The following is a 25389-nucleotide window of genomic DNA, read 5'->3' as shown; positions in this document are numbered from 1 at the left end:
GAAAATATGCTAAAATATGAGAAAAAGAGTGTGTATTTGTGTGTGTGTGTATATATATATTTCTGGTATACAGCTGATCATTTAGCTGTATACCAGAAATTGGCACAACATTGTAAAACAACTCTACTTTATTAAAAAGAAAAAGAAGATAGATTTTGTGACTTTTCCCAGTTGACCTCCTTTTACGACATTCCCATTCAATGTCCAGTGGTTAGTGGACATTTGGTTCTGTCCAAGACATCCATATGACATCTGGCTCACGCCAAAGGACTTTGATATTTGGCGTTGCGCAAAACCATTTAGCACGGACCAAATGTCCCACAAGGATAGTAACAAATGTCCTTGTCAAAAGAGAGATAGATGGAGATCTGAATACAGAAGTGAGGGCTGTGTGAAGACGATAGAAGTGGAGGGAGAGCAGATGCACAGCCTCAAGCCAAGTAATGTAGACAGCTTCTGCAAGCCCAAAAGGTAAGAAAATGAATTCTCCTCTAGAGACTCCAGAAAAGACCGACTTCACCAACACTTAGATTTTCATCCTCTAAGACCTCTTTCAGAAATTTAAGATAATAAATTTTTGCTACTTTAAGTCATTACGTTTCTGATAGTTTGTTACAACAATGTCGGGAAACTAATATAGCAAACACATAAAAATCATGTTGAAAATATGAAGTTAAGCCTCACAACTCAACCTACAAAGCCCTTGGGTTAAAAAGCTAGTCAGAAAACCAAACTCTCTGATGGCCATATAATTTAATTCAGTATAGTCCCTCAAAGCACTCTAGAAGGTACCAAGAACCGAAGGCAATGATGGTGGGGTATTCTGAAGGATCCTTTGGAAAAAAAAAACTCTGTAGGAGGAAGAGGACAGTACCGAGAGGACACATTTTTTCAAAACAGATTTTTTTTTGTTTTATTTTCAAACATAGAAGCATGAAAAAGTATGATTCTTTCAAGAAAGGAGTCTTCCAAAAAGAAAATATTGCTTCTAAAGGGTTATCTTGGTGGTAATGATTGACACTGGGTAATTTTAACTGCAATATCTATCACTCAGAATTTTAAAAAGTCACAAAAGTATAACATCCAACGTGCAAGCTTCTAATTTTCTGCAATCTGGAGGAGAAGGAAGGCAAAATTTTTATATGTGTTGACTTACATAATGCACGAACCCCAGATAATTGGATTTTTTTGTGTGCGCTAACATAGATGACCATGTTTTTTGCATTCTTTTTTCACTGATAAGAAAGGCTTGAAATGGGCAATGGCACCAATCAACAATATTTTTTAGGGGTGCATATCCACTGATGCCAGCCACAAAGACTCTCCTTACACCCAACAGTTCTCATTAGCTTTTGAATTTCTTCTTTCTCTTCTGCCACATGTAAATAAAATGGCATGTTTTTTGAAATAAGATATGATATAAAGTGGTAAGCAATTTGCCACATGTTGCCTTGGCCTCTGTATTTGGGAACAGTGTAACCCATTCTCAACTCACAGGACTGTTCCATCACAACCCAAGAGACTGGACACTCCTCTGGACCCCACACACCAAATCCTGGAAAATTCTGGAGACAGCGTTCAACATATTTCAAGCTCCTCTCATTTTTTCCAAAGTCCCAGTGCTCATTCACAAGCCCCGCATATGAGGCATCCAAGAAGATAGTCCTAAAGTTTTCTTTCCTGTCAAGAAAAAAATGTGCATTTATCTAACCAACATTTAAGGAACAATCAGGATTGCAGAAAATGAATATGACACATCCCTTCCCCTAAGGAACCTACAGCCTTGAGGAGGAAATGCATGCACACACATACACACACTGCTTTTTATATGCCTGCTTCAAAATGTTCCCAGATAGTTGAGAGAGAAAAAACCTTATGTCCTCTATGACACATTTCACAGTGGAGAGTCAGCAAAATATAGTATAGTGTATTTCAAAAAGGCCCAACCAAATACCCCAAGAAAAGAGAAAATGCGTTCCTAAAAGAGCGAGGATTGTAGACAAGAGCAACCCTCTATATGGCTGAATTTTCTTCAAAGACCATGTATAAAGTATGGATTTTTGTAGGGGACTGAGAAGTTCACACTGCTGTGTATAACAGGGAAAGGCTGAAGTTCCTGTATGGCTCAGCAGGTCAAGGATCCAATATTGTCACTGCTGTGGCTCAGGTCACTGCAATGGTATGGGTTTGAACCCTAGCTTGGGAATTTCCATATGCTGCAGGCATGGCCAAAACTTTTTTTAAAAAAATAAAAAATAACGGGATAGGCTATAGGGATATATTGAACAGCATAGGGAAATGTGGCTATTATTTTGAGGTGACTGTAAGTACAACTTATAAAATTGTTGAGCCTCTATATGTTGTACACCTGAAATTAACAGGATGTTGTCAATCAACTATACTTGAATTCAAAAATGTGGATTTTGAGTTCTACTCCACAAAATATCTAAATGTACAAGACAACATTTCTTTCGACATATATTTCAATAAAATGTATATTAAAGGGAGATGACAGCCATTTTGATCTTATGGTTTTCTGTGTCCCAAAACTCACCACCACATACTTCTAGGAAAGTACAAAAAGGCAGTTTAAGAAGTGACACTACGGGAAAAAGCGTCTTGGATTTTGGGTGGTAACAATTAGGGTTTTAGTCCTGATTATCTCATTGGGCAAGCTATCTGAGAAGGCGTTTTCTCACCTGTAAAACAGAATAACATCCTCTGTAAGTAGGAGGGGCTGAGAAAGAGAAAAATTCTCAAAGAAGTTTTACTTCTCATGAAAATGGAAGAGTTTTCAGGAATTTGTCAATTTCAAAGTCACTTCACATTTACCAGAGAGTGGGTTCACTGGGCACTAAACTGTCTACACATGGGTGAGGTGTTTTGTTTTTTGTTTTTCTCTCTTTTGCATCCTTGAACTGATCCTGGCCCTACTTCCTCAAAGATCTCAAGCATCCTCACCTGCCTTTTTCCTACGGTACAAACCCAGAGTGGCAAGATATCAAAATACACATTTGGGCTTATAGGAAAGAATCACCTTAGAATAAGCACTTCATTCCATATTTCCAGAATTATAATATCAAGTATTATTTACTTCTCATTTATCATATGTCCCTGTAGATTTGTTTCTCTAAAAACCCTCCTGGGAACATAGTTAAGACAAAGCAGGATTCAAATATTGTTGGCTCTCCTGGCTAAATCAGTTGCATGAATATAATGCATATTTTTGAAGGAATGATACAATTAGGAAGCATAAATGGATATTGATGGAAAATAATTATTTCTTTTTATCTGAAACCCTATTATGCAGTTACCTTCTCTAGATGAAACTGTAATATAATATATTTACATAATCTTCTAGAGGCATTCTATGGAAGTTTAGATGTGTACATACTGGGATGGCATATACAGTATACCCTGTTCCGTCCATCTTATTTGTTGTTGTTTCACTTAACAATATATTAGCTATGGAGTTTTTTCTTTATCAATTCACACAGAGCTCTCTATTCTTATTGATGACTTCATATTATTCCAGTGTTTGGATTGTACTGTAACAAGTCTATCCATGTCCCTATTGAAGGACACAAATTTTTTCACATGTTTTGTTATCATATATTCATATGTTATATGTACCATCCAATTTTGTAGTATCTTTCATTTAATAAACATATTATTTTACCCAACCATTTCAATTCCAGGAATCCAGCTTTCAGTAATATTTATGCAACTTGTGCAATGATCTATTTACACAGACATTTATTGCAGAATTTTTGCTATTAGAAAGAACTGGAGATAAATCAAAAGTGTGTTAATATAGGCATACATAATTCTGCATCTCCCTCTTAAGGAAACCTATGCAGCTGTCAAAATAAATGAAAGCTATCCATATGGGCTTACATGAAAGATGCATATAACACATTGCTGAGTGAAAAGAGTAAGTTGCAGGATAGTACGTGCATATTTGGTAGGAAAAAAACTAACAAAGCAACTCACACCTACAGAGTATAAGCATCCACAGCAATGTAAGAGAATTTACACTTGGACAGGAAGATTGTGAGGAATCCCAGTGGGCAACTTTCACTTTTTACTTTGTATACATGTATGCCCTGTATAGCATGCAGTATTTTTGCAAAAAATGAAAAGTTTCAGTAAAGATTTTTCAATGCCATTATGATGTCCAATATTCTTCCAGGAGGATTCTTATGAAACCTAAGGGAATTAATATATGTAAAAAAGATATCTCTCTTTTTTTTTTTTTTTTTGGTCTTTTTAGGGCTTCAGCTGGGGCATAAGGAAGTTCCTAGGCTAGAGGTCGAATCAGAGCTGCAGCCACAGAAACTCAGGATCTGAGCTGCATCTGCAACCTACACCACAGCTCACAGCAACACCAGATCCTTAACCCACTGAGAAAGGCCAGGTATTGAACTTATGTCCTCATGGATACTTACTAGCTAAGTTCATTACTGCTGAGTCACAACAGGAAATCCTGAGGATATCTTCTAATGGAATTCCTGCCCATGCTCAGGAAAGATTAGCTAACATAGCTCCCTCCCTTTACATGCACCTATAATTTAGTCTCATATCCTACATTTATAAGTCTGGCCCTTATAGAGACTGAAAGATGCTATCAGGAACTTAGGAAGCAAAAGGTAAAATCTTACTTTCCATCTTCATCCTCTTTAGACATTTTAGGTACCTTCATCAAATCTATCTTGTCATCAATTGTTTTCTTGAGCTTCTTTTCATTTACACTCATAAAGAGCATGGTTCTCTTGTAATCTACTTGCACTGATTTTGAAGCTGAAATCTTTCTTATGGCCTCACCCACGCTCTCTTGGCAACCTGGAGAGAGGAGAAAGTCAGGCATTGATTCACCCCGTTCACATTTGCTATGAATGAACCCAGGCGTCTTTGCCTTTAATTCAGAACAATTACCTTGGATCTGGAAGGCTTGTTCCCAATTGATAACCTGGGGGCATGCCAGGACTTCCTCTAACTTCTCAGGAGCTTTGGTGAAGATGTGGTAAGTGTTGGTATAATAATCCAGATCATCCTTCATCTCCTGAGGTAACAAATACCAATCACATTTACATAGCACTACCATTTACAACATGTTGCATGTGTCTGGAGTACCAGAGACTCGTGTGTTTGACACGCTCTGTTTTTCTGAGAGAGGTGCAGAAAATGTCCTTGGAATTCCTCGTAGAATAAATAAATCATTGTTGCCACACTAAAGGTGGTTCCTTTCTGAGGGTGCATGGAGGTCAGCTACCCTGGGCGGGAGGTGGTAAGTAGCTCCGTTGTCTGAGACGGAAAGTGCTCCAGAAATAGTGTGTGTTAAGGAACTAAAAGAGAGTGTACTTAAGATATGGAGGAAAGTACAAGGAACAGGGTCAGGGTCAAGACTCTGGGTCTGTGAGGAGGTGGTGACCCAGCATTCTGGACTGGCATGGTGATTGGTTCTTGGGGTGTATGTGAAAAAAAAAATGGGACTTTTAGAAAAAGGTTTTATGCTAGAGCTCATGGCAACTCCTGGAGTAGAGGAGCGGCCGCGTGCCTGGTGCTAACTCTCCTCGGGGGGTTGCTGTGGGTGATGTTGTGTTCTAATTTCCCTGATTGCTAAGTATATGGATGAGGGGATGAGGGGTGGCTATTAAAATATTCTTACTCTAGGAAGGAAGGAATCGACTGCCTAGACTTCCCAAATCTAGAAAATAGAGAGGACATTCTTATTAAATATATATGATTTATCTATCATTTTGTAAATCTTTGACACAGTCATTTTTGTCAACTTCACTTTTTATAGTTAAGAAAGTGGAGTTCCCCTTGTGGCTTAGTGGGTTAAGAACCCGACATAGTGTCAGTGAGGATGCAGTGGGTTAAGGATCTGGTATTGCCACAAGCCATGGTATAGATCACAGATCCCACATTGCTCTGGCTGTGGCTGGTCTGATTCAACCCCTAGTCCTGGAACTTCCATACGCCACAGTCGCAAACCAAACCATACCAAACAGCAACAAAAAAACAGTCATCTTCCCAAGGACACACAAGAAGTCATTTGGCAAATTTAGATCTTCTCAAATGCAACACTGACTCAAGTATTACTAGATGGTGTTTATTTAGTCACAGGGAAAGAAAAACACTTCCTAACCACTTCCAGCCATAGGCATCTATGTTGAGGAATATGCCTATGATCAGAATCTTGATGGAAAAGTACTGACCAGTGGGATTCTAATGCTATTTACAAGTCTTGGATTATGGGCTATGTGACCTACTCCCATGCCTTGTCTCATTGTCCTGCCCTCTCCCCCAAGCAGCCCCTCTAAAACCTGTGTGAATCAGGGGTATCAAGGTTCTTCTCCTTAGTCCCCGGCCCCAGCTCCTGAATTCCCACATGGAGAAAATCCAGAGGGTGAGCAGCCTGATCTTCAGTAGCTAGTGCTCTCACCTCTTTCTGAGGCCGTGTAATGATTGTCTGATAATCTGGCCAAGCATCCACCAGCACCTCCAAGTTGAATGGATTTTTATTTTTAATGTTGTAAATGGCACCGTATACCTACAAGAGCAACAGAACAAAACAGGAGAGGATGAAGTTTTTCTTTGAGATAGGATCCTGGCTGTGGAATGGGAAATAAAGCCAGGAATTAGAAGGGTTTGGCAGAACATAACTAGTCCTTCTGGGATGGCTTGTTGAACTATTCATTGGAAGAAACTGCAAAACAACCCAAAGGGGTCCACAAAAATTCAAGTTAATAATGAATCAGTAGGAGTGGGCTTCCCTAACATTAATCTTTATTAAAAATTCATACTTTTTTGTATTTTTAAATTTAATATCATAAATTAAAATAAAAATGTAATACTATACCATTTATATGGCATCTATCTATTATATATCAAATTTGTATCAAATACGGAGAATTTAAAGTTGAATGTGGTATGGCCACTGCCTTCAAGTTGGGTCTAGAAGGACAAAGAGATACACAGTCTAGTCATAATAGGACACATGTTCTGACAGCTCTATGCTCAAGGTGAGGTAGGGTCCCCAAAAGGAAATGCATTACCTGTCTAAAAGTGGTGGGAGACTTACAGAAGAAGTAATACTTAAATGCAGTCTTGAAGGATAAGTAAAGTCTTTCCCTGGCAAAGTAAAGAGAAGAGGTCGTCGAGTCATTTCAGGTAGGAGGAAAACCATGAGTACATGTTTGAAAACATTGGAGCTTATACTGTACCTGCTAAACTGTGAATGGCTCAATGATTATGGCACAAGGTGTATGGTAGGAGAATACTGGGAGATAAAGAGGCATTTTGTGGTAAATCTGGATATGGGTGGTAAGATCGTCCCTGGGGAAGGAATGTGACTGTAGACTGTACCTCCGCCTGCCCAAGAAGGATCTGAGCTCTGAACCTATCTTCCTCACACCTCAGTCATCGCTCCCCAGATCTTCCCTTACTCCCTCACCTTAGTGGACTCAGGCAAGCTCTTTTCCAAGGTTTCATACAGACTCTGCAGCTTCAAGGGTTCACGAAGCACAAACATCTTCTGTAACACCTCGTCCCCTTTCCTGAGGAAGATGATCTAAGGAAACAAACACAGAAAACAAAAATACCTGAAGAGATGAGATAGGTGTCCAGGAAGAGGAGAAAGGAGAAATGACCTAGGACACCACGCATTGCCAGAGGCAAAGGGCAAAGCATTATCTAGACCAAACCTTTCCTTTTACAAATAATAAAGTCCAGAGCTGCATCTAGACCTCAGAGCTCCTTGGTGAGCTCTCTACAATTCCACAGTAAGAAGTAACACATCTGTTACTCTGAATCTCCTAGTACCCATTTGATGCAAATCAGGCCAAGACTTGGAGAAGCAACTATCTTCAGCTTCCATTTGCAAATGAAGAATAATGTATCTCTTCAGAAACTGTCTCTGGAGACCCTTGAGATTGAAACACTTGCTCTAATGTTGCCACAGCATCAGTAGTAGTTCCAGCCATCATAAAAGAATGCAACCTGCTGGAAAATATCCTAGAGACCATATTGTGTGTAGTCGCTTTTCCCTAAGGGACAACACCATTGGAAAGAAAAATTGATTCGTGATGATAATACCTAAATACAAATTGGCAAAATCTAGAAACTGGAATTATATTTTAGCAACCTTACAAACAGAGCAAACTCTTTTATTCAATAATTCCGCTTCCAGAAACTCATACCAAGGAAAAAATAATAGACATCTATAAAGATATGAATACAAGGAAATTTATTATTGTACAATGATTGTGTAAATTTAGGAATGATCCAAAATCCATTGTAGAGAAGTGGTTCCCTTAATGATGGCATATCCAAACAATGGGTTAGCAGGCAGCCATTAAAATGATGTCTTCAAAGTGTATTTAATGACACACGGGAAATGTCTATGTTATAAAGTCAACGTATAATCTCAAATTAGTACCCATCTCAAATTCTTTCTGAAATAAAGTTGTATATAAAGAATACTAAGTGAAGTAAGTCAGAAAGAGACAGACAAATATTATATGATAGCACTTATATATGGAATCTAAAATATGGCACAAATGGACCTGTCTTCAAAACAGAAACAGACTTGCAGACAGAGAGTAAACTTGCGGTTGCCAAGCGGGGTGGGCAAGAGGGATGGACAGGAAGTTTGGGGTTGGTAGATGCAAACTATCACATTTAGAATGGAAAATAAATGAGGTCCCACTCTACAGGGCAGGGAACTATACCCAATCTCAAGAGATAGAACATAATGTAAGATAGTATGAGAAAAAGAATGTATATGTATGTCTAGGTTACTGTGCTATACAGCAGAAATTTGCACAGCATTGTAAATCAACTATACTTTAATTAAAAAATTGAAAAAGACATACATGTGGAATTTCTTCCAGTCTTATATACATTAATATCTAATGATATGTAATATCTAATGATATGTATTACAGGTACCTGATCAAAGAATATATGCTAGATTATACAAGTCATCATATTTTCCAAAAATCAATGAATGCAAGAAATTCCAAACAATTTTGGTGTCTTATAAGGGAGTCATTTATTTTTTTCAAGTACAACAGTCCCAAAAAATCCACTACTCATAGCGTGTGTGTGTGTGTGTGTGTGTGTGTGTGTGTGTGTGTGTAGCCAGAATCAAAAGAAAGAGAGGCACAGAGGTTGAGAGCATAACATTTGGAATAGGTATGTCACTCTGCTTGAATTTGTCTGAACTTCACTTTCTTTATACAATGGGCATAATAAACCTCCTTAGGATTGTAGGCTGTCCTTAGGATTTATATCAAGTCACAAAATGCTTGTGAAGTATTTAGTGCAGTGATTGATGGTGTATATATATGGGGTGTGTGTGTATATATATATATACCATGTATACACACCATCAATCATTGCACTAAGTGTGTGTGTGTGTGTGTGTGTGTGTGTGTGTGTGTGTGTGTATTCCTGAGGGGAAATCTGAAGACCTTCAAATCCAAGCAAGGGGACCATTCTGTAGGACAGGAACATAACTGAAGAAACTGCAGCTTCAAAGATGGTGCTATAGATAACTTGTCCTATAAATCTATTAACACAAAAATCAGCATTTTGAGCCAAACCACAGCTCTAGAACAAACCAGTGTGTTTACAGCACTGTCTAGAATTGTGAGTATACTTATCAGATAATCCTAATGAACAGATAATCCTGTTCATTTGGGAGGATTTTTGCAGCATATTTCCCCAGAAGAATGTAGTCTCCTCGAATATGGAACCACATTTTATTCCTCCTTGTAGCTCAAGCCTCAGCGCCACACTTGACCTAGTGTACATATTAACAAACATTTTTGTTCAATGAGTGAATGAATGAAATAAGCAAGGCATAGTGACAGAGCTCTTGGGAGACTTTCTTGAAGACTTAGCATATAACTTTCTTTGATTTGATTCCAGGCTCAGTCAACTTCCTGAGGAAAATGTAGCTAATAATAGATGCTTTCAAATAAAGAAGAAAATGTACAACAGTAGGTTGCATTGAACACATTATATCAAATATATAAGATGTAGGGGGGTGCAGTCAAAAGGGATGAGAGAGGAGTCCCTGTTGTGGCTCAGCAGGTTAAGAACCCAACTACTATCCTTCAAGACGCAGGTTCAATCTCTGGCCTCGCTCAGTGGGTTAAGTATTTGGCATTGCCTCAGGCTGTTGTGTAGGTCACAGACATGGCTGGGATCCCGTGTTGCTGTAACTGTGATGTAGGCTAGCAGCTGCAACTCCGATTAGACCCCTAGCCCAGGAACTTCCATATGCCACATGTGCAGCCTCGGAAAAAGAAGGAGAAGAAGAAGAAAAGGGGAAAAGGGATAGGAAAAAGATTGGGCATAGCTTTTGTTCACTGCTGCCACCTGTGTGTCATCCATAGGGCAGGTTCTCTAACTGCCCTCCATGGTAGGATCCCAACTCTGCTCCCACCAACTGGAGAACACACACCACTTTCCTCGGGGCCTCCAGGCAGCAGAATCCTTCCGGCTAAACAAGATCCAATAAATACTCTGTTATAATTATCTATGAAAATATATAGAAGAATATAGATGTCGAACAAGATCAGAGAGGAAGAGGGGCCAATGGAGGAGACTGGGGAAAAGTTGCCAAAAAATAGTGTGAAAAATAAGAAGAGTATCTCAGAAGCCAAACAGGAGAAACTTTATTTAAATGAGGGATGGACCAGAGTCCTCAAATGCTGCTGAGAAGCTAAGAGAGAGGAGTACTATAAATGCCAGTGCATTTTGGAATTATAAATTGATACCTGATTTGGTGAGAGATATGACATGGAATGATGGAGGGGAAGAAAAAAAGGTTAAGGGGATTAGAGATTAAATAAAATGTAAGGAAATGAAGATAAATCTTTCCAAGAGCTTGACCAGGAAAGGAAGAACATAAAAGTACTGAGGGAGAAAAGAGAGTTCAGGAGCACAAAGAAAAACATCACATGAGAGAGTTAAGCATAGTCATGCTAATTACAGAAAACCTGGTAAGATGGACTATAATTGATAAGCCAATGGATGTAATAGGAGAAAAAGAAGGAAAGAAAAACAGCTAAATACATTGACTCTGCACTGTCTCCAATCATTTATGTTCCTTAATTCATTTAATCTTAAATCATACTTCCAAGTGTAGGTGTTAGGATGAGTTAGGGACAGAAGGACTATCCAAGATGGGAAAGAAAGATTTTAATTTGGGTAGACATGTATGTGTATAGGTATATATGTGAGTATGTGGGCTTAGAAAAAAAAGAGCAGGAAGATAACAAGTTTTCTGTGAATGTCTGTTTTTGGACAAAACAGAATGGCAGGTCATCTTTTGGAAGTAAAGAGGGTGAGAGTGTTCAAGAAAAGTGTAAAGAGAAAAGAATAGAGATTTCTGGGAAAAGATTGGCGGTTTGAATGGATTCTGATGTTAGTGGGAGAAAATGCAGACAAGGAATACACATAGGGGTTGATCTATTCCACTGGGGGTTATGGGGGGGCTTAAGCACCTGCAAAACAGCTTCAAGGACATGGCTCAGAATATTATCTATAGGAGATGGGATTAAGATGGTGGAAGAGAAGGACTAGAGCTCAACTTCTATCATAAATCAACAAAATTACAACCAAATCCTGAGCAGCCTTCAACCAAATGGACTGGAAACTTTCAAAAAGATATCCTACTCCAGAAGACAATAAGAAGGCCACATCAAGAGATAGGATGGGTGATTACATGATATAAGCAACCCCATACCATCTGGGTGGGAAGATGCACAGACTGGAAAGTAACTGTATCACAGAGACTCACATACAGGAGTGAGAGTTCTGAACCCCACGTTAATAACCCACACTTGGGGACCTGGAACTGGGAGAAAGAGCCCCCAGAGCATCTGGCATTGAAAGCCAGTGGGGCTTGTGCACACGAGCTCCACAGGTCTGGGGGCAAGGAGACCCCATTCTTGAAAGGCACACACAGAATTTCATGTATACTGGGTCCCAGGGCAAAGCAAAGTCTCCATAGGAATCTGGATCGGACTTAACTGGAGTTCTTGGAGGATCTCCTGGGAAAAGAGGGGGTGACTGGGGCTTGTTGTGGGGGAAGGGATTAGAGGCAAAGCTCTTGGGAATATTCATCAGCATGAGTTCCTCCAGAGGTGGCCATTTTGGGAAAATCTGGCCCCACCTATTAGCACTGAGAAACCCCAGGCCAAACAATAATCCAGGTGGGATCACAGCCCTGCCCATCAGTAAATAGGCTGCCTAAAGACCCCCCAGGCACACAGCCACCTCTAATCTCACCTGCAGACAAAGCCACACCCACCAGAGGGAGAGGAATCAGCCCCACCTACAGTGGGCAGACACCAGGCCCTCCCATCAGGAAGCCTACAGCCAGCCCCCATACTAACTTCAGCCACAAGGGGGCCAGGCACCAGAAATAGGGAGGCTACAACACTATTGTCTGCAAAAAGGATACCACACCAAAAACCTATAAAAATGAAAAGACAGAGAACTGTAACTCAGATAATGGAGAAAGGAAAAATCCCAGAAAAACAGCTAAGTGATCAGGAAATTATCAGCCTCCAGGAAAAAGACTTTAGACTGTTGATGCTGAAGATGAAGCAAGACACTGGAAATAAACTAGAGGCAAAGATGGATAATTTACAGGAAAACACTGAGCAAAGAAATACAAGACATAAAACTTAAGCAAGAAGAGATGCAAAATACAATAATTGAAATAAAAACTTCTTTAAAAGCAGCCAATGGCAGAATACAGGAGGGAGAAGAATGAATAAGTGAAGCAGAGGACAGATTACTGAAGTCACAGATGGGGAACAGAAAAGAGAAGAAAGATTGAAAACACATGAAGAGAGTCTCAGAGACCTCTGGGACAATATTAAATGGACCAACATCAATATTATAGGGGTGCCAGAGGGAGAAGAGCAAGAGAAAGGGGCAGAAAATATATTCGAGGAGATAATAGCCAAAAATTTCCCTAACATGGGAAATGAAGCACTTGCTCAAATCTAGGAAGCACAACGAGTACAATATAAAATAAACCCAAGGAGAAACATCCCGAGACACATATTAATCAAATGAACCAAAATTAAAGACAAGGAGAAAATATTGAAAGCAGCTAGGGAAAAGAAACAAATAACAGACAAGGGAACCCCAATAAGGTTATCGGCATATCTGCAGCAGAAACTCTGCAGGCCGGAAGAGAGTGGCATGATATACTTAACATGATGAAAGAAAAAAACCTCCAACCAAGATTACTTTACCCAGCAAGGCTCTCATTCACATTTGAAGGAGAAATCAAAAGCTTCACAGACAAGCAAAAGCTAAGAGAATTCAGCACCACTAAACCAGCTTTACAACAAAAAAATACTATAGGAACTTCTCTAGGCAGAAAAGAAAAGACAGCAACAGGAAACAAAAATACCACAAATGACAAGGCTCACCAGTACAGGCATATATACAGTAAAGATACAAAATCACCCATGCACAATTTTGCTACCAAAATCAGAAATTGTAAGAAGAGGGGGGTACAAATGTAGAACACTGGAGATGCACTTGCAATTAAGAGACCAGAAACTTAAAACAATCTCGTATGTATATAGATTACTATGTCAAAAATTCAGGACACTTGCAAACCAAACATCTACAATTGATACAAACCAAATAAGAAAAATCAACTCAAATACAACACTAAAAATAGTCATCAAACCACAGGAGGAGAGAAAAACAAAAGATGAGAAAAAAGAGCAAAAAAACCAAATCCAAAACAGTCAATAAAATGGCAATAAGAACATACATATCAAGAATTACCTTAAATGTTAATGGACTAAATGCTCCAACCAAAAGACATAGACTGACTGAATGGATACAAAAATAAGACCCTTATATATGCTGTTTCCAAGAGACCCACTTCACTTCTAGGGGCACATACAAACTGAAAGTGAGAGGATGGAAGAAAATATTCCATGCAAACAGGAACCAAAAGAAAGGTGGAGTAGCAATACTCATATGAGACAAAATTAACCTTAAAAAGAATATTTTAAGAGACAAGGAAGGACATTACATAATGATCAAAGAATCAATCCAAGAAGAAGATATAACAATTGTAAATATCTATGCACCCAACATAGGTTCACCACAATATATAAGGCAACTGCTAATAACCTTAAAAGGACAAATCGACAATAACACAGTAATAGTGGGGAAATTTAACACCCCACTTACAGCAATGGACAGATCATCCAGGCAGAAATTCAACAAGGAATCACATGCCCTGAATGAAGCATTAGACCAGATGGACTTAATAGATATTTATAAGACATTCCATCCAAAAGCAACAGAATACACATTCTTCTCAAGTACACATGGAACATTTGTGTAAGTGGAGTGTTACATTCTCTAAGATTGGTCACATCCTGGGCTACAAATCAAGCCTTGGTAACTTTAAGAAAACTGAAATCATATCAAGCATCTTTTCTGAACAAAACGCTGTAAGACTGGAAATCAACAACAAGGAAAAAAAACTGCAAAAAACACAAACACGTGGAAACTAAACAACATGCTACTAAACAACCAATGGATCACTGAAGAAATCACAGAGGAAATTAAAAAGTACCTAGAATGCAGGGACCCAAGAAGATACAAGGAGCTGAGGAAAGGAGCTTGCCTGAACAGTACAATTCCGAGGGCAGGCTGCTAATCAGAAAAAGGGGCCTGCCTGAATAGTGCAGTTCTGAGGACAAGCTCCTAATCAGGAAAAGCAGCCTGTCTGAACGGTGCAATTCCGAGGGCAGGTTCCTAAACAAGGGGATACCTGCCTGTAGGGTGCAATTCTGAGGACAGGCCCTAGAAGACAATGAGGTTTGCCTACTGACATTGGTGGGGAACTAAATTTTCCAGAAAAAAAATTTCCATTTTGCATTGCTTAGTGGGGATTGTTCCATGGATGACTTAGTCTTTTCTGTTATTTACTTGTTATTCGGTTTTTCCTCAGTCTTTCCTGTTATTTGCTTATTATTATTTTCCATTCTTATTTTCCTGTGGCGATTTGTGATTTAACAAAATTACAACAACATAAAAATTTCATCCTTATGGACTTTCCCCTATTCAAATCCAATTTAATTAAAAACATAGCGTTTATTTACTAACTGGTTATACTGTAAGCTTTAGAAGTTGGAATGTACTATAGACTTAGATAAAGTTAGACATATTATTCATGGTCAAAGAAACCTAGCTATGAGAGTTGTCCTTGATTTTAGAATCTTTTAAGTGATAGCTAACTGAAGTTGATTTTCTCATACTGTCCTCCTGCCATGACACTTTGGAGATAAGCACTAATCTAAAAACAAGACTTGTGAATGCCAAATCCTTACATCTGTAGCCTTTTAGGAAGCATAACCTGGGAGTTCACTTTTAGAACTTGACCTTCGGGTATACTTTTAACATTGTGATGTAATTGAAAACTGTCTTATAAAACAATCATCTACGCCAATAAAATTTGAGCAGTCCAGATCCCTGAAAGAAGGGACAAAGAAGCTGTCTCCATGTGCATTCACCAACACCATCCATCCCCCGACAGGGTGTGCATCCCTGGCCGCTGGAGCTGGACTCCGGCACTAGAAGCAAATGACAACAAAGATATGACACTCCAAAACCTATGGGATGCAGCAAAAGCAGTTCTAGGAGGGACATGTATAGCAATACAAGCTCACCTCAGGAAACAAGAAAAAGTTCAAAGAAACAACCTAACTTTACATCTAAAGCAGCCAGAGAGAGAAGAACAGACAAGACCTAAAGTTAGCAGAAGGAAAGAAATCATAAAGATCAGAGCAGAAATCAATGAAAGAGAAACAAAGAAAACCACAGAGTAGATCAATGAAACTAAAAGCTGGTGTTTGGAAAGTTCAACAAAATTTAGAAACTCTTAGCCAGACTTATCAAGAAAAAAAAGAGAGAGGACTCAAATCAATAAAATTAGAAATGAATAGGGAGAAATTACAATGGACATCACAGAAATACAAATGATCATAAGAGACTACTACATGCAACGGTATGCCAATAAAATGGAAAACCTAGAAGAAATGGACAAATTCTTAGAATAGTTCAATCTTCCAAGTCTAAAGCAAGATTAAGTAGAAAAGATGAAGGGACCAATCACAAGTACTGAAATGGAAACTGTGATTAAAAAACTTCCAGCAAACAAAAGACCAGGACCAGATGGCTTCACAGGTGAATTCTATCAAACATTACAGAAGAGCTAACACCTATCTTTCTGAAACTATTCCAAAAAATTACAGAAAAGGGACACTCCCAAACTCATTCTATGAGGCCACCATCATCCTGGTACCAAAACCAGACTAAGATACCACAAAAAAAAAAAAAAAAAAAAGAAAAGAAAATCACAGGCCAATTTCACTGATGTGCATAGATGCAAAAATCCTCAGAAAGCTAAAAATAGAACTACCATTTGACCTGGCAATCCCACTCCTGGGCATCTATCCAGAGAAAACCATGATTCCAAAACATACATGTTCTCCAGTGTTCGTTGCAGCACTATATACAACAGCCAAGATATGGAAACAACCTAAATGCCAGAGAGTGAATAAAGAAGACATGGTACATATACACAATGGAATATTACTCAGCCATTAAAAGAAATGAAATAATGGCATTTTTAGCAACATGGATGGACCTAGAAATTATCATGCTAAGTGAAGTCAGCCATACAATGAGACATCAACATCAAATGCTTTCACTGACATGTGGAATCTGAACAAAGGACAGACTGAACTTCTTTGCAGAGCAGATACTGACTCACAGACTTTGAAAAACTTACGGTCTCCAAAGAAGACAGTTTGGGGGGTCAGGGGATGTTCTTGTGTTGTGGGATGGAAATCATATAAAATTTGATTGTGATGATCATTGTACAACTACAAATGTAATAAATTCATCGAGTAATTAAAAAATAAGAAAAAAAGATGTAGTACATATACACAATGGAATATTACTCAGCCATTAAAAGGAAAGAAATAACTGCATTTGCAGCAACATGGTTGGACCTAGAAATTATCATGCTAAGTGAAGTTGGTCAGACAATGAGACACCAACATCAAGTTCTATCACTTACATGTGGAATCTAAAAAAGGACAGAATGAACTTCTTTGCAGAGCAGATACTGACTCACAGACCTCAAAAAACTTTATGGTCTCCAAATGAGACAGGTTGAGGGGTGGGGGGGATGCGCTGAGGTTTTGGGATGGACATGCTGTAAAAACTGGGATGTGATGATTGCTGTACAACTATAAATGTAACAGAATTCATTAAGTAATTTAAAAAGAAAGTATATATTTGTAATACGAAGTCACTTTCCTGTACAACAAAAATTAGCACAACTTTGTAAATCAACTCTATCTTAATTAAATAAATAGATAAAATTATATAAAGGAAATAAGGAATACACATAGGGACTGCCAAGTATTGTATAGGACCAGGTGCAGGTAGGAAGCCATCACTCAGTAGTGATAATCATCCACATGCATGAGCTCAGCACCCAGAGACTAGGAGCAGAGAAGACAAATTGCAACAAATTAGGGTTTTGTTTTCTCCACGCTTAGAGCAGCAATAAAAATAAGCTGCGAAGTATTTGAGAACAAGGGGATGAGATGCTTCAAACTGCATATGAGGGATCTAGGAGAGAGAAAGAAGTAAGTAAATTAGGTCCAATCAAGTAGGAAAAGTTGGAGAGAGTGTAGGATGAAACTCCTTTACGAAGTCAAAGAATAGTAATGGTGCTGGGCAGGGGGCGTATATTCAGAGAATAGGAGACTAGAATAAAAAATTAGGATATTAGAGGTTAGGACTTCAGAGGTAGATCAGTTCTGGATCCATGGCTATTGGCTTCAACTTCCAGTCAATAGAGTTGGAGCCAGTAAGGGACTGGGAGTTACAGGTGTCAGAGACTTCACCAGGATGTGGCAGGAGTTTGATGGAGAGAAAAGTTTGTGAGTCAGTTGCCAAATGTAGTGATAAATGGAGAGAAATTTTGCCTAAAGCAATCCAAAAGAGTAAAGCTTCATCTTAGCTGCATGGTCCAGTATGCAAAGGAAGAGTTTTTCTACACAAGTAATTCTTTGAAGGCATGGATGGAAGACCAGGAGAATGCTAATTTTTTTTAAGGTCCTTATATGGAAATTCCCAGTCTAGGGGTCGAATCGGAGCTACAGCTGCTGGCCTACACCACAGCCACAGCAACATGGCATCCCAGAGGTGTCTGCAACCTACACTACAACTGACAGCAATGCTGGATCCTTAACCTATTAAGCAAGGCCAGGGATCGAAACAGTAACCTCATGGATACTAGACAGGTTCATTACTGCTGAGCCACAGTGGGAACTCCCAAGAATGCTGATTCTTATTTTTACTCTGGGTGTCTAGAAGGCAGCAGAGAAAGGTATACAGGTAGGTATAAACAATTATAGTTCAAGGAAAGGATCTAGAAGGCTTACCAGTTTGAAACACTAGCTTTGTAGATTCTTAAAGTACTTCTTTCTGGCTCCAGGGACCTACAGTTTCTTTCAGGAATTTGTTCTCAGCACTGGGATACTGCTGGGTGCTCCTTCCAAAGATTTGAAAGGGAGAATAATACAAATTATTTAGAACTGGGATCCCAATTAAGCGAAAGACTGAGAAACAAACAAACAAAACAAACAAACAAACAAAAAACAAAGGGGTTTTGCTATTCCAAACAATTCTGCTTACCTGCAATTTCTTTGTAGATCTGTATACACACCACCTTCTGCCGTTGTTCAGTGTGTCAATGGAGAGGCTCCTATGGCCGCTACCTTAGAGTTTTATCCACACTAAACCCCAACTGATTTAACTTGTCACAGTTTAGCATAAAGCTCTAAGTTGTGGGTTCCTAGTAGGGAGCAAACTGGAGGTTATGTCCATTGACTGTATGAAGTCAGAGGCTTTGCAGACCAGAGGAAGACCAGGAATGTGTTCTGTAGTGAGCAGCTTCTACAATTATAAGTGTCCCACAGAAGATTTTGATTTATGCATGATCGCTTGTAGACTATTGGCTATTCCAGAGCCATTATAATATGGAAACTTGAAGGAGTTGGCAGAGAGGGCTTCATTGCAGCATTATTCAAATAGCATCATTTGAGCAAACAAAAGACTTAGAAAATCTGGCTTCACTGGGAAATTCTTGGTCTCAAGCCTCTAAACACTTGTGACTTGGGAAAAGCAGAGAAAAACCTCAGGAAAGTCACTGTGAGTAGAACTGAGCTTGGTACACACCTTGTCCTTGGCGTTGTCAAAAATGCAGGGGACAGATGAGGGCAGGGGGGTTGTAATACTAGCATAATACACAGTTACTGGACAAAAGTTAGGGAGGGACTGGAATGCATTTTGGAGGAGAATAGATGTGAAAAGGATTCCCCAAAGTGTGCTTCTCGGAGCATCCACATTAAGGTCATCCAAGTTTGCCTGTTAAAAAAATACAGGAGCTTCCTCACATCAGCTGAATCAGGGCCTCCCATACTACATGAGAATATAATGTACTGTATAAAAAGCTACCTAAAAGAGTCTGATCTGCATTAACATTTTGAAGACCTGGAAATAAAGGAAAGGGATAATAAGTTATCAATATTTTACCCACTTTCAGGAACTTCGCAAAGCAACTTCACAAATTTTAATCATGCATGAAATGAGAAAAGCAAGAGTTATATTTCACAAATTAGGAAGATAATGTTGAAAGAGAATAAACGCCTTTCCTGAGGTCACAAAGCTAGCCATCAACAATGCCTTGTACTTGAGCTGAAGCCAAAGACCAAGTGCTTATAATGAAATCATGATTCTTCAATGAGTGATTCCTTACCCTTAGCTGGTTTTTAGCTTATAAAAAACCTACTTCATTAACTTTGGAAATTCCTCACCCTCCATTTAAAAAATGTTTGTCTATTCCATGCCAGGAAATGCGTAATTTTTTATTTTAAATATAGCTAAGATCACACTAGAGTTCCCTGGTGGCTCATTGGATTAAGGATCCGGCATTGTCCCTGCTGTGGCTCGGGTCCTAGAACTTCTGCGAATGCCATGGATGCACCCCCCCACCCCCCAAAAAGATCACCCTGTAGATAGTTGAGATCACACAATTTTGTATACCCCACTAAGTGTTTCCAAAGAAGCACAACCACATTTAAAGCCACCAGCACTTCAAGTTTGTCTGTTTGAGTGACCTCACTGAGTGTTCGGAGGTGCAGAATCTGCTCACTCCCCAAAGCCCCTGAATTGAGAGTCTGGCTGCTCCTTTGGACCATCACGAGGTACTTTGTTAGGAATTCGGATAGAGAGCAGATGCATTAGGAGAGCCCCCAGCCCAAGTGTCCCACTATCATTTTAGAAGCCAGCAGAGAAGACCCTGGCCCTTGGAAGATATGGAAAAACTGCCCCCACATTTGAGAGCAGGAGGACCTCTTGGTGAATTCCCTAATAAAGATATACCAGGAATTTCCAGACTCTGGAAGAGGTGTGCAAACAGGCAGTCACCGTCTCAAGATAACTTTTAAGGAGTTGGTTTTAATGTAGATCGGGGTAGAGTGACCCTTTGACCTTTAGGTCCCTCTAAGATCTGGCAAAGTCAAGTTGCCTCAGGATCCCTAAGGATTTTATACCTGAGTGTGGACTGCCAGCAGATGGGCACTCCTTCCTAAGGCACCTGCTGCACCCCAGTTTCATACTGCTAAGGGTTAATGAAGGACATCAAGAAGAAAGCAGAATCCCAGGGACCCATGAGATCTTGTGAAGGAATACAGAGGGTGAGACTATACCAGCCTCCCACAGTTTCCCAGCCTTGTAGTCCAGCCCCAAATCTCCAGGAGAGTCAGAGCCTCACAGAGGTTCAGGGATGGTTGGTGTATGGCTATTCTTTGTGGTATTAGGTATATGAAAAAATAAAGACAAAACATAGTTTTAAGAATATAGTTGCTTTATTATATAGCTTTAAAGTGTTAGGTGCCATATTTTCCTAAGAGAAGAGGCACAGGGTCTGAGTGGAACCTTAGCCCTCTGCACCCCATGATCCCAGACTAAGCCCCAGAGGAACTCCAGAGCTGATTGCAAGGATGGTACAAAGGAGGCCTGTCTAGTCAAGAGGTCAAAGGAGCTTACACGCTCCTAAGGAAGCCCATAAGGAAGTTGCTCTCCTGGCCAAGATCCTGAGACAATGAGTAGGAAAAAACTGGGCTGCCTCGGGGCAGACTGTAGGTAGCAAGGGAACTGGAATTCAATAAGGAAGTGCAGATCTTGTATCAGCCACTGTCTCGGCTGAATGACCTTGAATAAATCACCTTTACAGCCTTGATTTCCCCATCTGTAAAATGAGGATAATTTGGGCTATTGAGAGCACGAAATAAGTCATTATAAGTGAAGGTAGCTAGCAGAAGGGGCTTAATAAAAGCTGACTCTTACTCATTTCTTGGACAAAATATTAGCCATTCATGATTTTCAAATTTATTTTATTTTTAATTTTTTGGCCACTTGGTGGTATATGGAGTTCCCGAGCCAGGGATCAGATCTGAGCAGCAGTTGAGACCTATGCCACAGCTGCAGAAACACTGGATCCTTAACCCACTGTGCCAGTCTGGGGATCGAACCTGCATTCCAGGGCTCCAGAAACACTGCCATTCCCATCATACTCCTGTGGGAACTCTCATGATTCTCAATTTTAATTGTTGAAATGTAATCTAAGAAAATAATTGTAGCTATTTACAAAGGTGTGGAAAGCATGGAAGATTAACCAAGGGGATATTTGGAAAAGTGGAAAGTCAGAAAAATATTTAATTACCCAACCATTAGGAAGTGGTTAAAGGAGTTACATTTTGCCCAGTCAGTGGTATTAAGCAAAAATGCTCAATATCAAGAGGGTATAATCATGAAAATACTGTTAAAGGAAGAAACTGGGTTGCAAAATAAGATGGAGAGTATATCAGTCTTATAAAATGTTGTCCACATGATTTTTGTTTCTCATCAAGGACTCACTCTGGATCCTGTCCCATGCCCAGTACACTGCCCTTCCCCAAAGACTGGGCAGCTGTCCAGGCACCATGGGATCCTGCATGCACATATGCTGTTGCCTTATTGCCAAGATCAGTCTGTGCCCAAATCTCTCCCTTTGCCTGCAGGACAGGACCACCTTAACATTTGCGGTGCTCAGGGCAAAAATATAAATCCACATACCACACTCTAAATATTCCAGCTACCAAAAAATCTGAAAACGATTAAACAAAATATGCTCCATTCTCTGTCTCGACCAATATGCTTTCATAAATAAGATATAAATCATAGAAAATAACATTGGAGGAATATACATTAAAATGTCAGCAGTAGCTATCTCAAGAGAGTGGGACTGTGGCTGTTTGAGCTGCTTTCTTTTCTTTTCTTTTTTCTTTCTTTCTTTTTTTTTTTTTTTTTTTTTGTCTTTTTGTCTTTTTGCCTTTCCTAGGGCCGCTCCCGCAGCATATGGAGATTCCCAGGCTAGGGGTCTAATCACAGCTGTAGCCACAGGCCTACACCAGAGCCACAGCAATGCAGGATCCGAGCAGCATCTGTGACCTACACCACAGCTGACGGCAACACCGGATCCTTAACCCACTGAGCAAGGCTAGGGATCGAACCCGCAACCTCATGGTTCCTAGTCGGATGCGTTAACCACTGAACCATGACGGGAACTTCCTGAGCTGTTTTCTTAGTGCATAAGTATTTTCTAAAAGGTCTGTAATGTAAATGGAGGACTTCTGATATCAGCAGCAATGACTATTCTTTCATTTGTATTTATTGTGTCTGATGGAGACCAAGGATTTTTATAGGCACTTAATAAGAAACAAGCAAAAAAGACTCCTGCTTTCATCAGAGCTCAAAACCTCATGGGGGCAGGAAGCACGCACTAAATTTTTTAAATAATTAAATTGTACAGCATGGTTGAAGGTACCTAATACTATGGAAACAGAAAAGAAGTAGGGAATGATAATGGGAAATCGGAGCATGGCAGAGAGTTAGGGGAGCAGTGGTGATTTTTAATAGGGTGATTGGAAAGGTCACATGGAGAAAGTGGCTTTTATGTGAAGATTTGAATGAGGCAAGAGAAGCGTCTGTGCAGACTAAGGAGAATAGAGAATATAGGCATAGGAAAAAGCCATACAAGAGTCATAGGCAAGCGTGGACCTGACCAGTTTAAAGAATAGCAAAGAAGCCCAGCAGCTGAACCAAGCAGAGTGACCAGAGGCACTGAAATAGAAAAGGAAGCCAGGAAGGGGTATGGAGCCTAAGTCATAGCAAACCTAGGGGATCATTGTAAAGAATGTGTGTCTTTTTTTCTGAATGGGTTTGGTAGTCTTAGCAGGAGTTGGAAAGGAATGACAAGAACTTGCTTTAGTTTTTAAAGGAAAATTCCAGTTTCTGTGGTAAGAAATAAACTAGAAGGAGCAAAAAGAAGCTGGGAGGTGTTAGTGACAGATTGCAGTAATTTAGGCAAGAGTTAATGATGGATGTTTGTAGAAATCAGGATGAGAGTGGTTGGATTCTAGATACATTTTGAAGGTAGAATGGTCAAGAACTGAGAAGGTTTAAAGATTTTACCCTATTGACAAGATAAACAGGCACAATTTCATAAATGCTGGCAGAATATATGACTGCTGATTCAGAGACAAGATTTTATTATTTATGGTATAACAGGCAGAATGAATTTCATGTCTGTGTCAGTTCCCCTTGCCCCACAAGATCTATGGAGGTGACACAAAAGGGAACGGGTGGAAGATGCAAATGTAATGGGATTTGTGTTGCAGGTGAAGAATCCTGAAATAGGGGACCTCGGGGTTTATCATGAAATACATGCAAACATGCTTGACCTGAGATACAGAGAGAGATATTATCTTTGTTGTTGTTGTTGTTGTTGTTGCTATTGTTGCTGTTGCAGTGTCTATTCAAATCTTTCACCAATATTTTATTGAATTGTCTTCACTGTCGACTTTAATTTTTTTTGATTAATGTATAATCGATTTACAAGGTGCCAATTTCTGCTGTACAGCAAAGTGATTCAGATATATATATACATATGCACATATATATACACAATATATATATACACACACTCATTTTTCATATTATTTTCCAACATGGCCTATTCCAGGCAATTGGATATAGTTCCCTGGGCCATACTGTGGGACCTGAGACATTTTCTTTACCTAATTTCCCCTATTGCCTATAGTTCTAGTGGACCTCTCAGTTGAGGTTCTCTACTCTTCCTTAACCAAGTGGTGGTGGGTACGAGTCCCATACTAGTCTAATCAGATCTTTGGAAGCTGAATCTTGAAGGTTGTGGCACATGGATGGAGAAAACAGAATGATTCATCCTTATAATATCCTTAAAAAATCATTCATTCATTTCTTTACCTGAATAGACAAGGCTACCTGATTACTGTCTTAAGCAAGTTATGGGAGTTAAATTCTTCTTGGGTTTTTTTTTTCTCTTTTTTTGGCCATGCCCATGGTATGTGGAAATTCCCAAGCCAGGGATCAACCCACGCCACAGCAGTCACCTGAGCTACAGCAGTGACAACGTAGGATCCTTAACCACTGGGCCACCAGGGGGCTCCAAGTTTTCCTTGGATTTGGACAGCTACCCTACATCTTGATAATTAATGTTCCTTTCTTGCCTAAGTGAGCTAGAACCAGTTTCTATTACTTGCAACCAAAGTGTTGTGGAAGAACTTGATGTTTGAGCGGTCACATGGTAGGTAGTAACTGGTGGAACTGGGATCTGAACTCACGTGTTCAGACTCCTGAATCTGCTTTTTTATTCATTACACTGAATTTACAATGTGAGGAAGGTCGTGGATCTGTGGGGTGGCTCCCCTCTGCCAACTTGCCAACTGTTATGTAGTCTAGAGTTGTTTTTGTTTGTTTGTTTGTTTTGTCTTTTTAGGGCAGCACTCAAGGCATATGAAGGTTCCCAGACTAGGGGTTGAATTGGAGCTGTAGCTGCTGGCCTATACCACAGCCACAGCAATACCAGATCTAAGCCTCGTCTGTGAGCTATACCACAGCTTACAGCAATGCCAGATCCTTAACTCCCTGAGCAAGGCCAGGGATCACACCTGCATCCTTATGGGCGCTAGACAGATTCGTTTCCACGGAGCCGGAGTTCACATCTCAGTGAGCCGTTTGCACAGGAACTCCCTAGTCTAGAGTTTTGATAGCTTTGAAAGAGAAAAGAGATTCAGCTGGACAAGATTATATTGATGAAAAGGCAAACTTTTTTTGTTTTCATAATCCTGATGGTTAACTATAGTTATGGTATCTTAC

At 39.6% G+C, this 25389-nt stretch overlaps 1 protein-coding gene across 5 annotated transcripts in view; it reads right to left on the bottom strand.

Annotated features, from left to right (window-relative positions):
- Nucleotides 1–886: 886 nt before the first annotated feature.
- The window catches only part of GLYATL2 (glycine-N-acyltransferase like 2), a 57836-nt gene continuing 33333 nt past the window's right edge, over nt 887–25389 (bottom strand). For 3 of the 5 annotated variants that reach the window (XM_085011091.1, XM_085011093.1, XM_085011092.1), the window contains 8 exons: nt 18784–19641; nt 18531–18640; nt 7460–7576; nt 7062–7137; nt 6449–6556; nt 4936–5062; nt 4662–4842; nt 887–1680 (listed from right to left, as the gene is read on the bottom strand). In XM_085011091.1, coding sequence (XP_084867217.1) covers nt 1272–1680; nt 4662–4842; nt 4936–5062; nt 6449–6556; nt 7062–7137; nt 7460–7497 — 939 coding nt within the window. In that variant the 5' untranslated portion in view covers nt 7498–7576; nt 18531–18640; nt 18784–19641 and the 3' untranslated portion in view covers nt 887–1271. The remainder of the gene's footprint in view (nt 1681–4661; nt 4843–4935; nt 5063–6448; nt 6557–7061; nt 7138–7459; nt 7577–18530; nt 18641–18783; nt 19642–25389) is intronic. The other 2 variants (XM_085011094.1, XM_005660879.4) reach the window with 1 other exon arrangement.

The sequence above is a fragment of the Sus scrofa genome, chromosome 2, assembly GCF_054392235.1.
Source record: "Sus scrofa isolate SSC_HxYL_T2T_F1_AM1 chromosome 2, Sscrofa_HxYL_maternal_Yorkshire_Landrace_v2.0, whole genome shotgun sequence".
Lineage (NCBI taxonomy): Eukaryota > Metazoa > Chordata > Mammalia > Artiodactyla > Suidae > Sus > Sus scrofa.
This window is presented reverse-complemented; position numbering and strand designations above follow the sequence as displayed.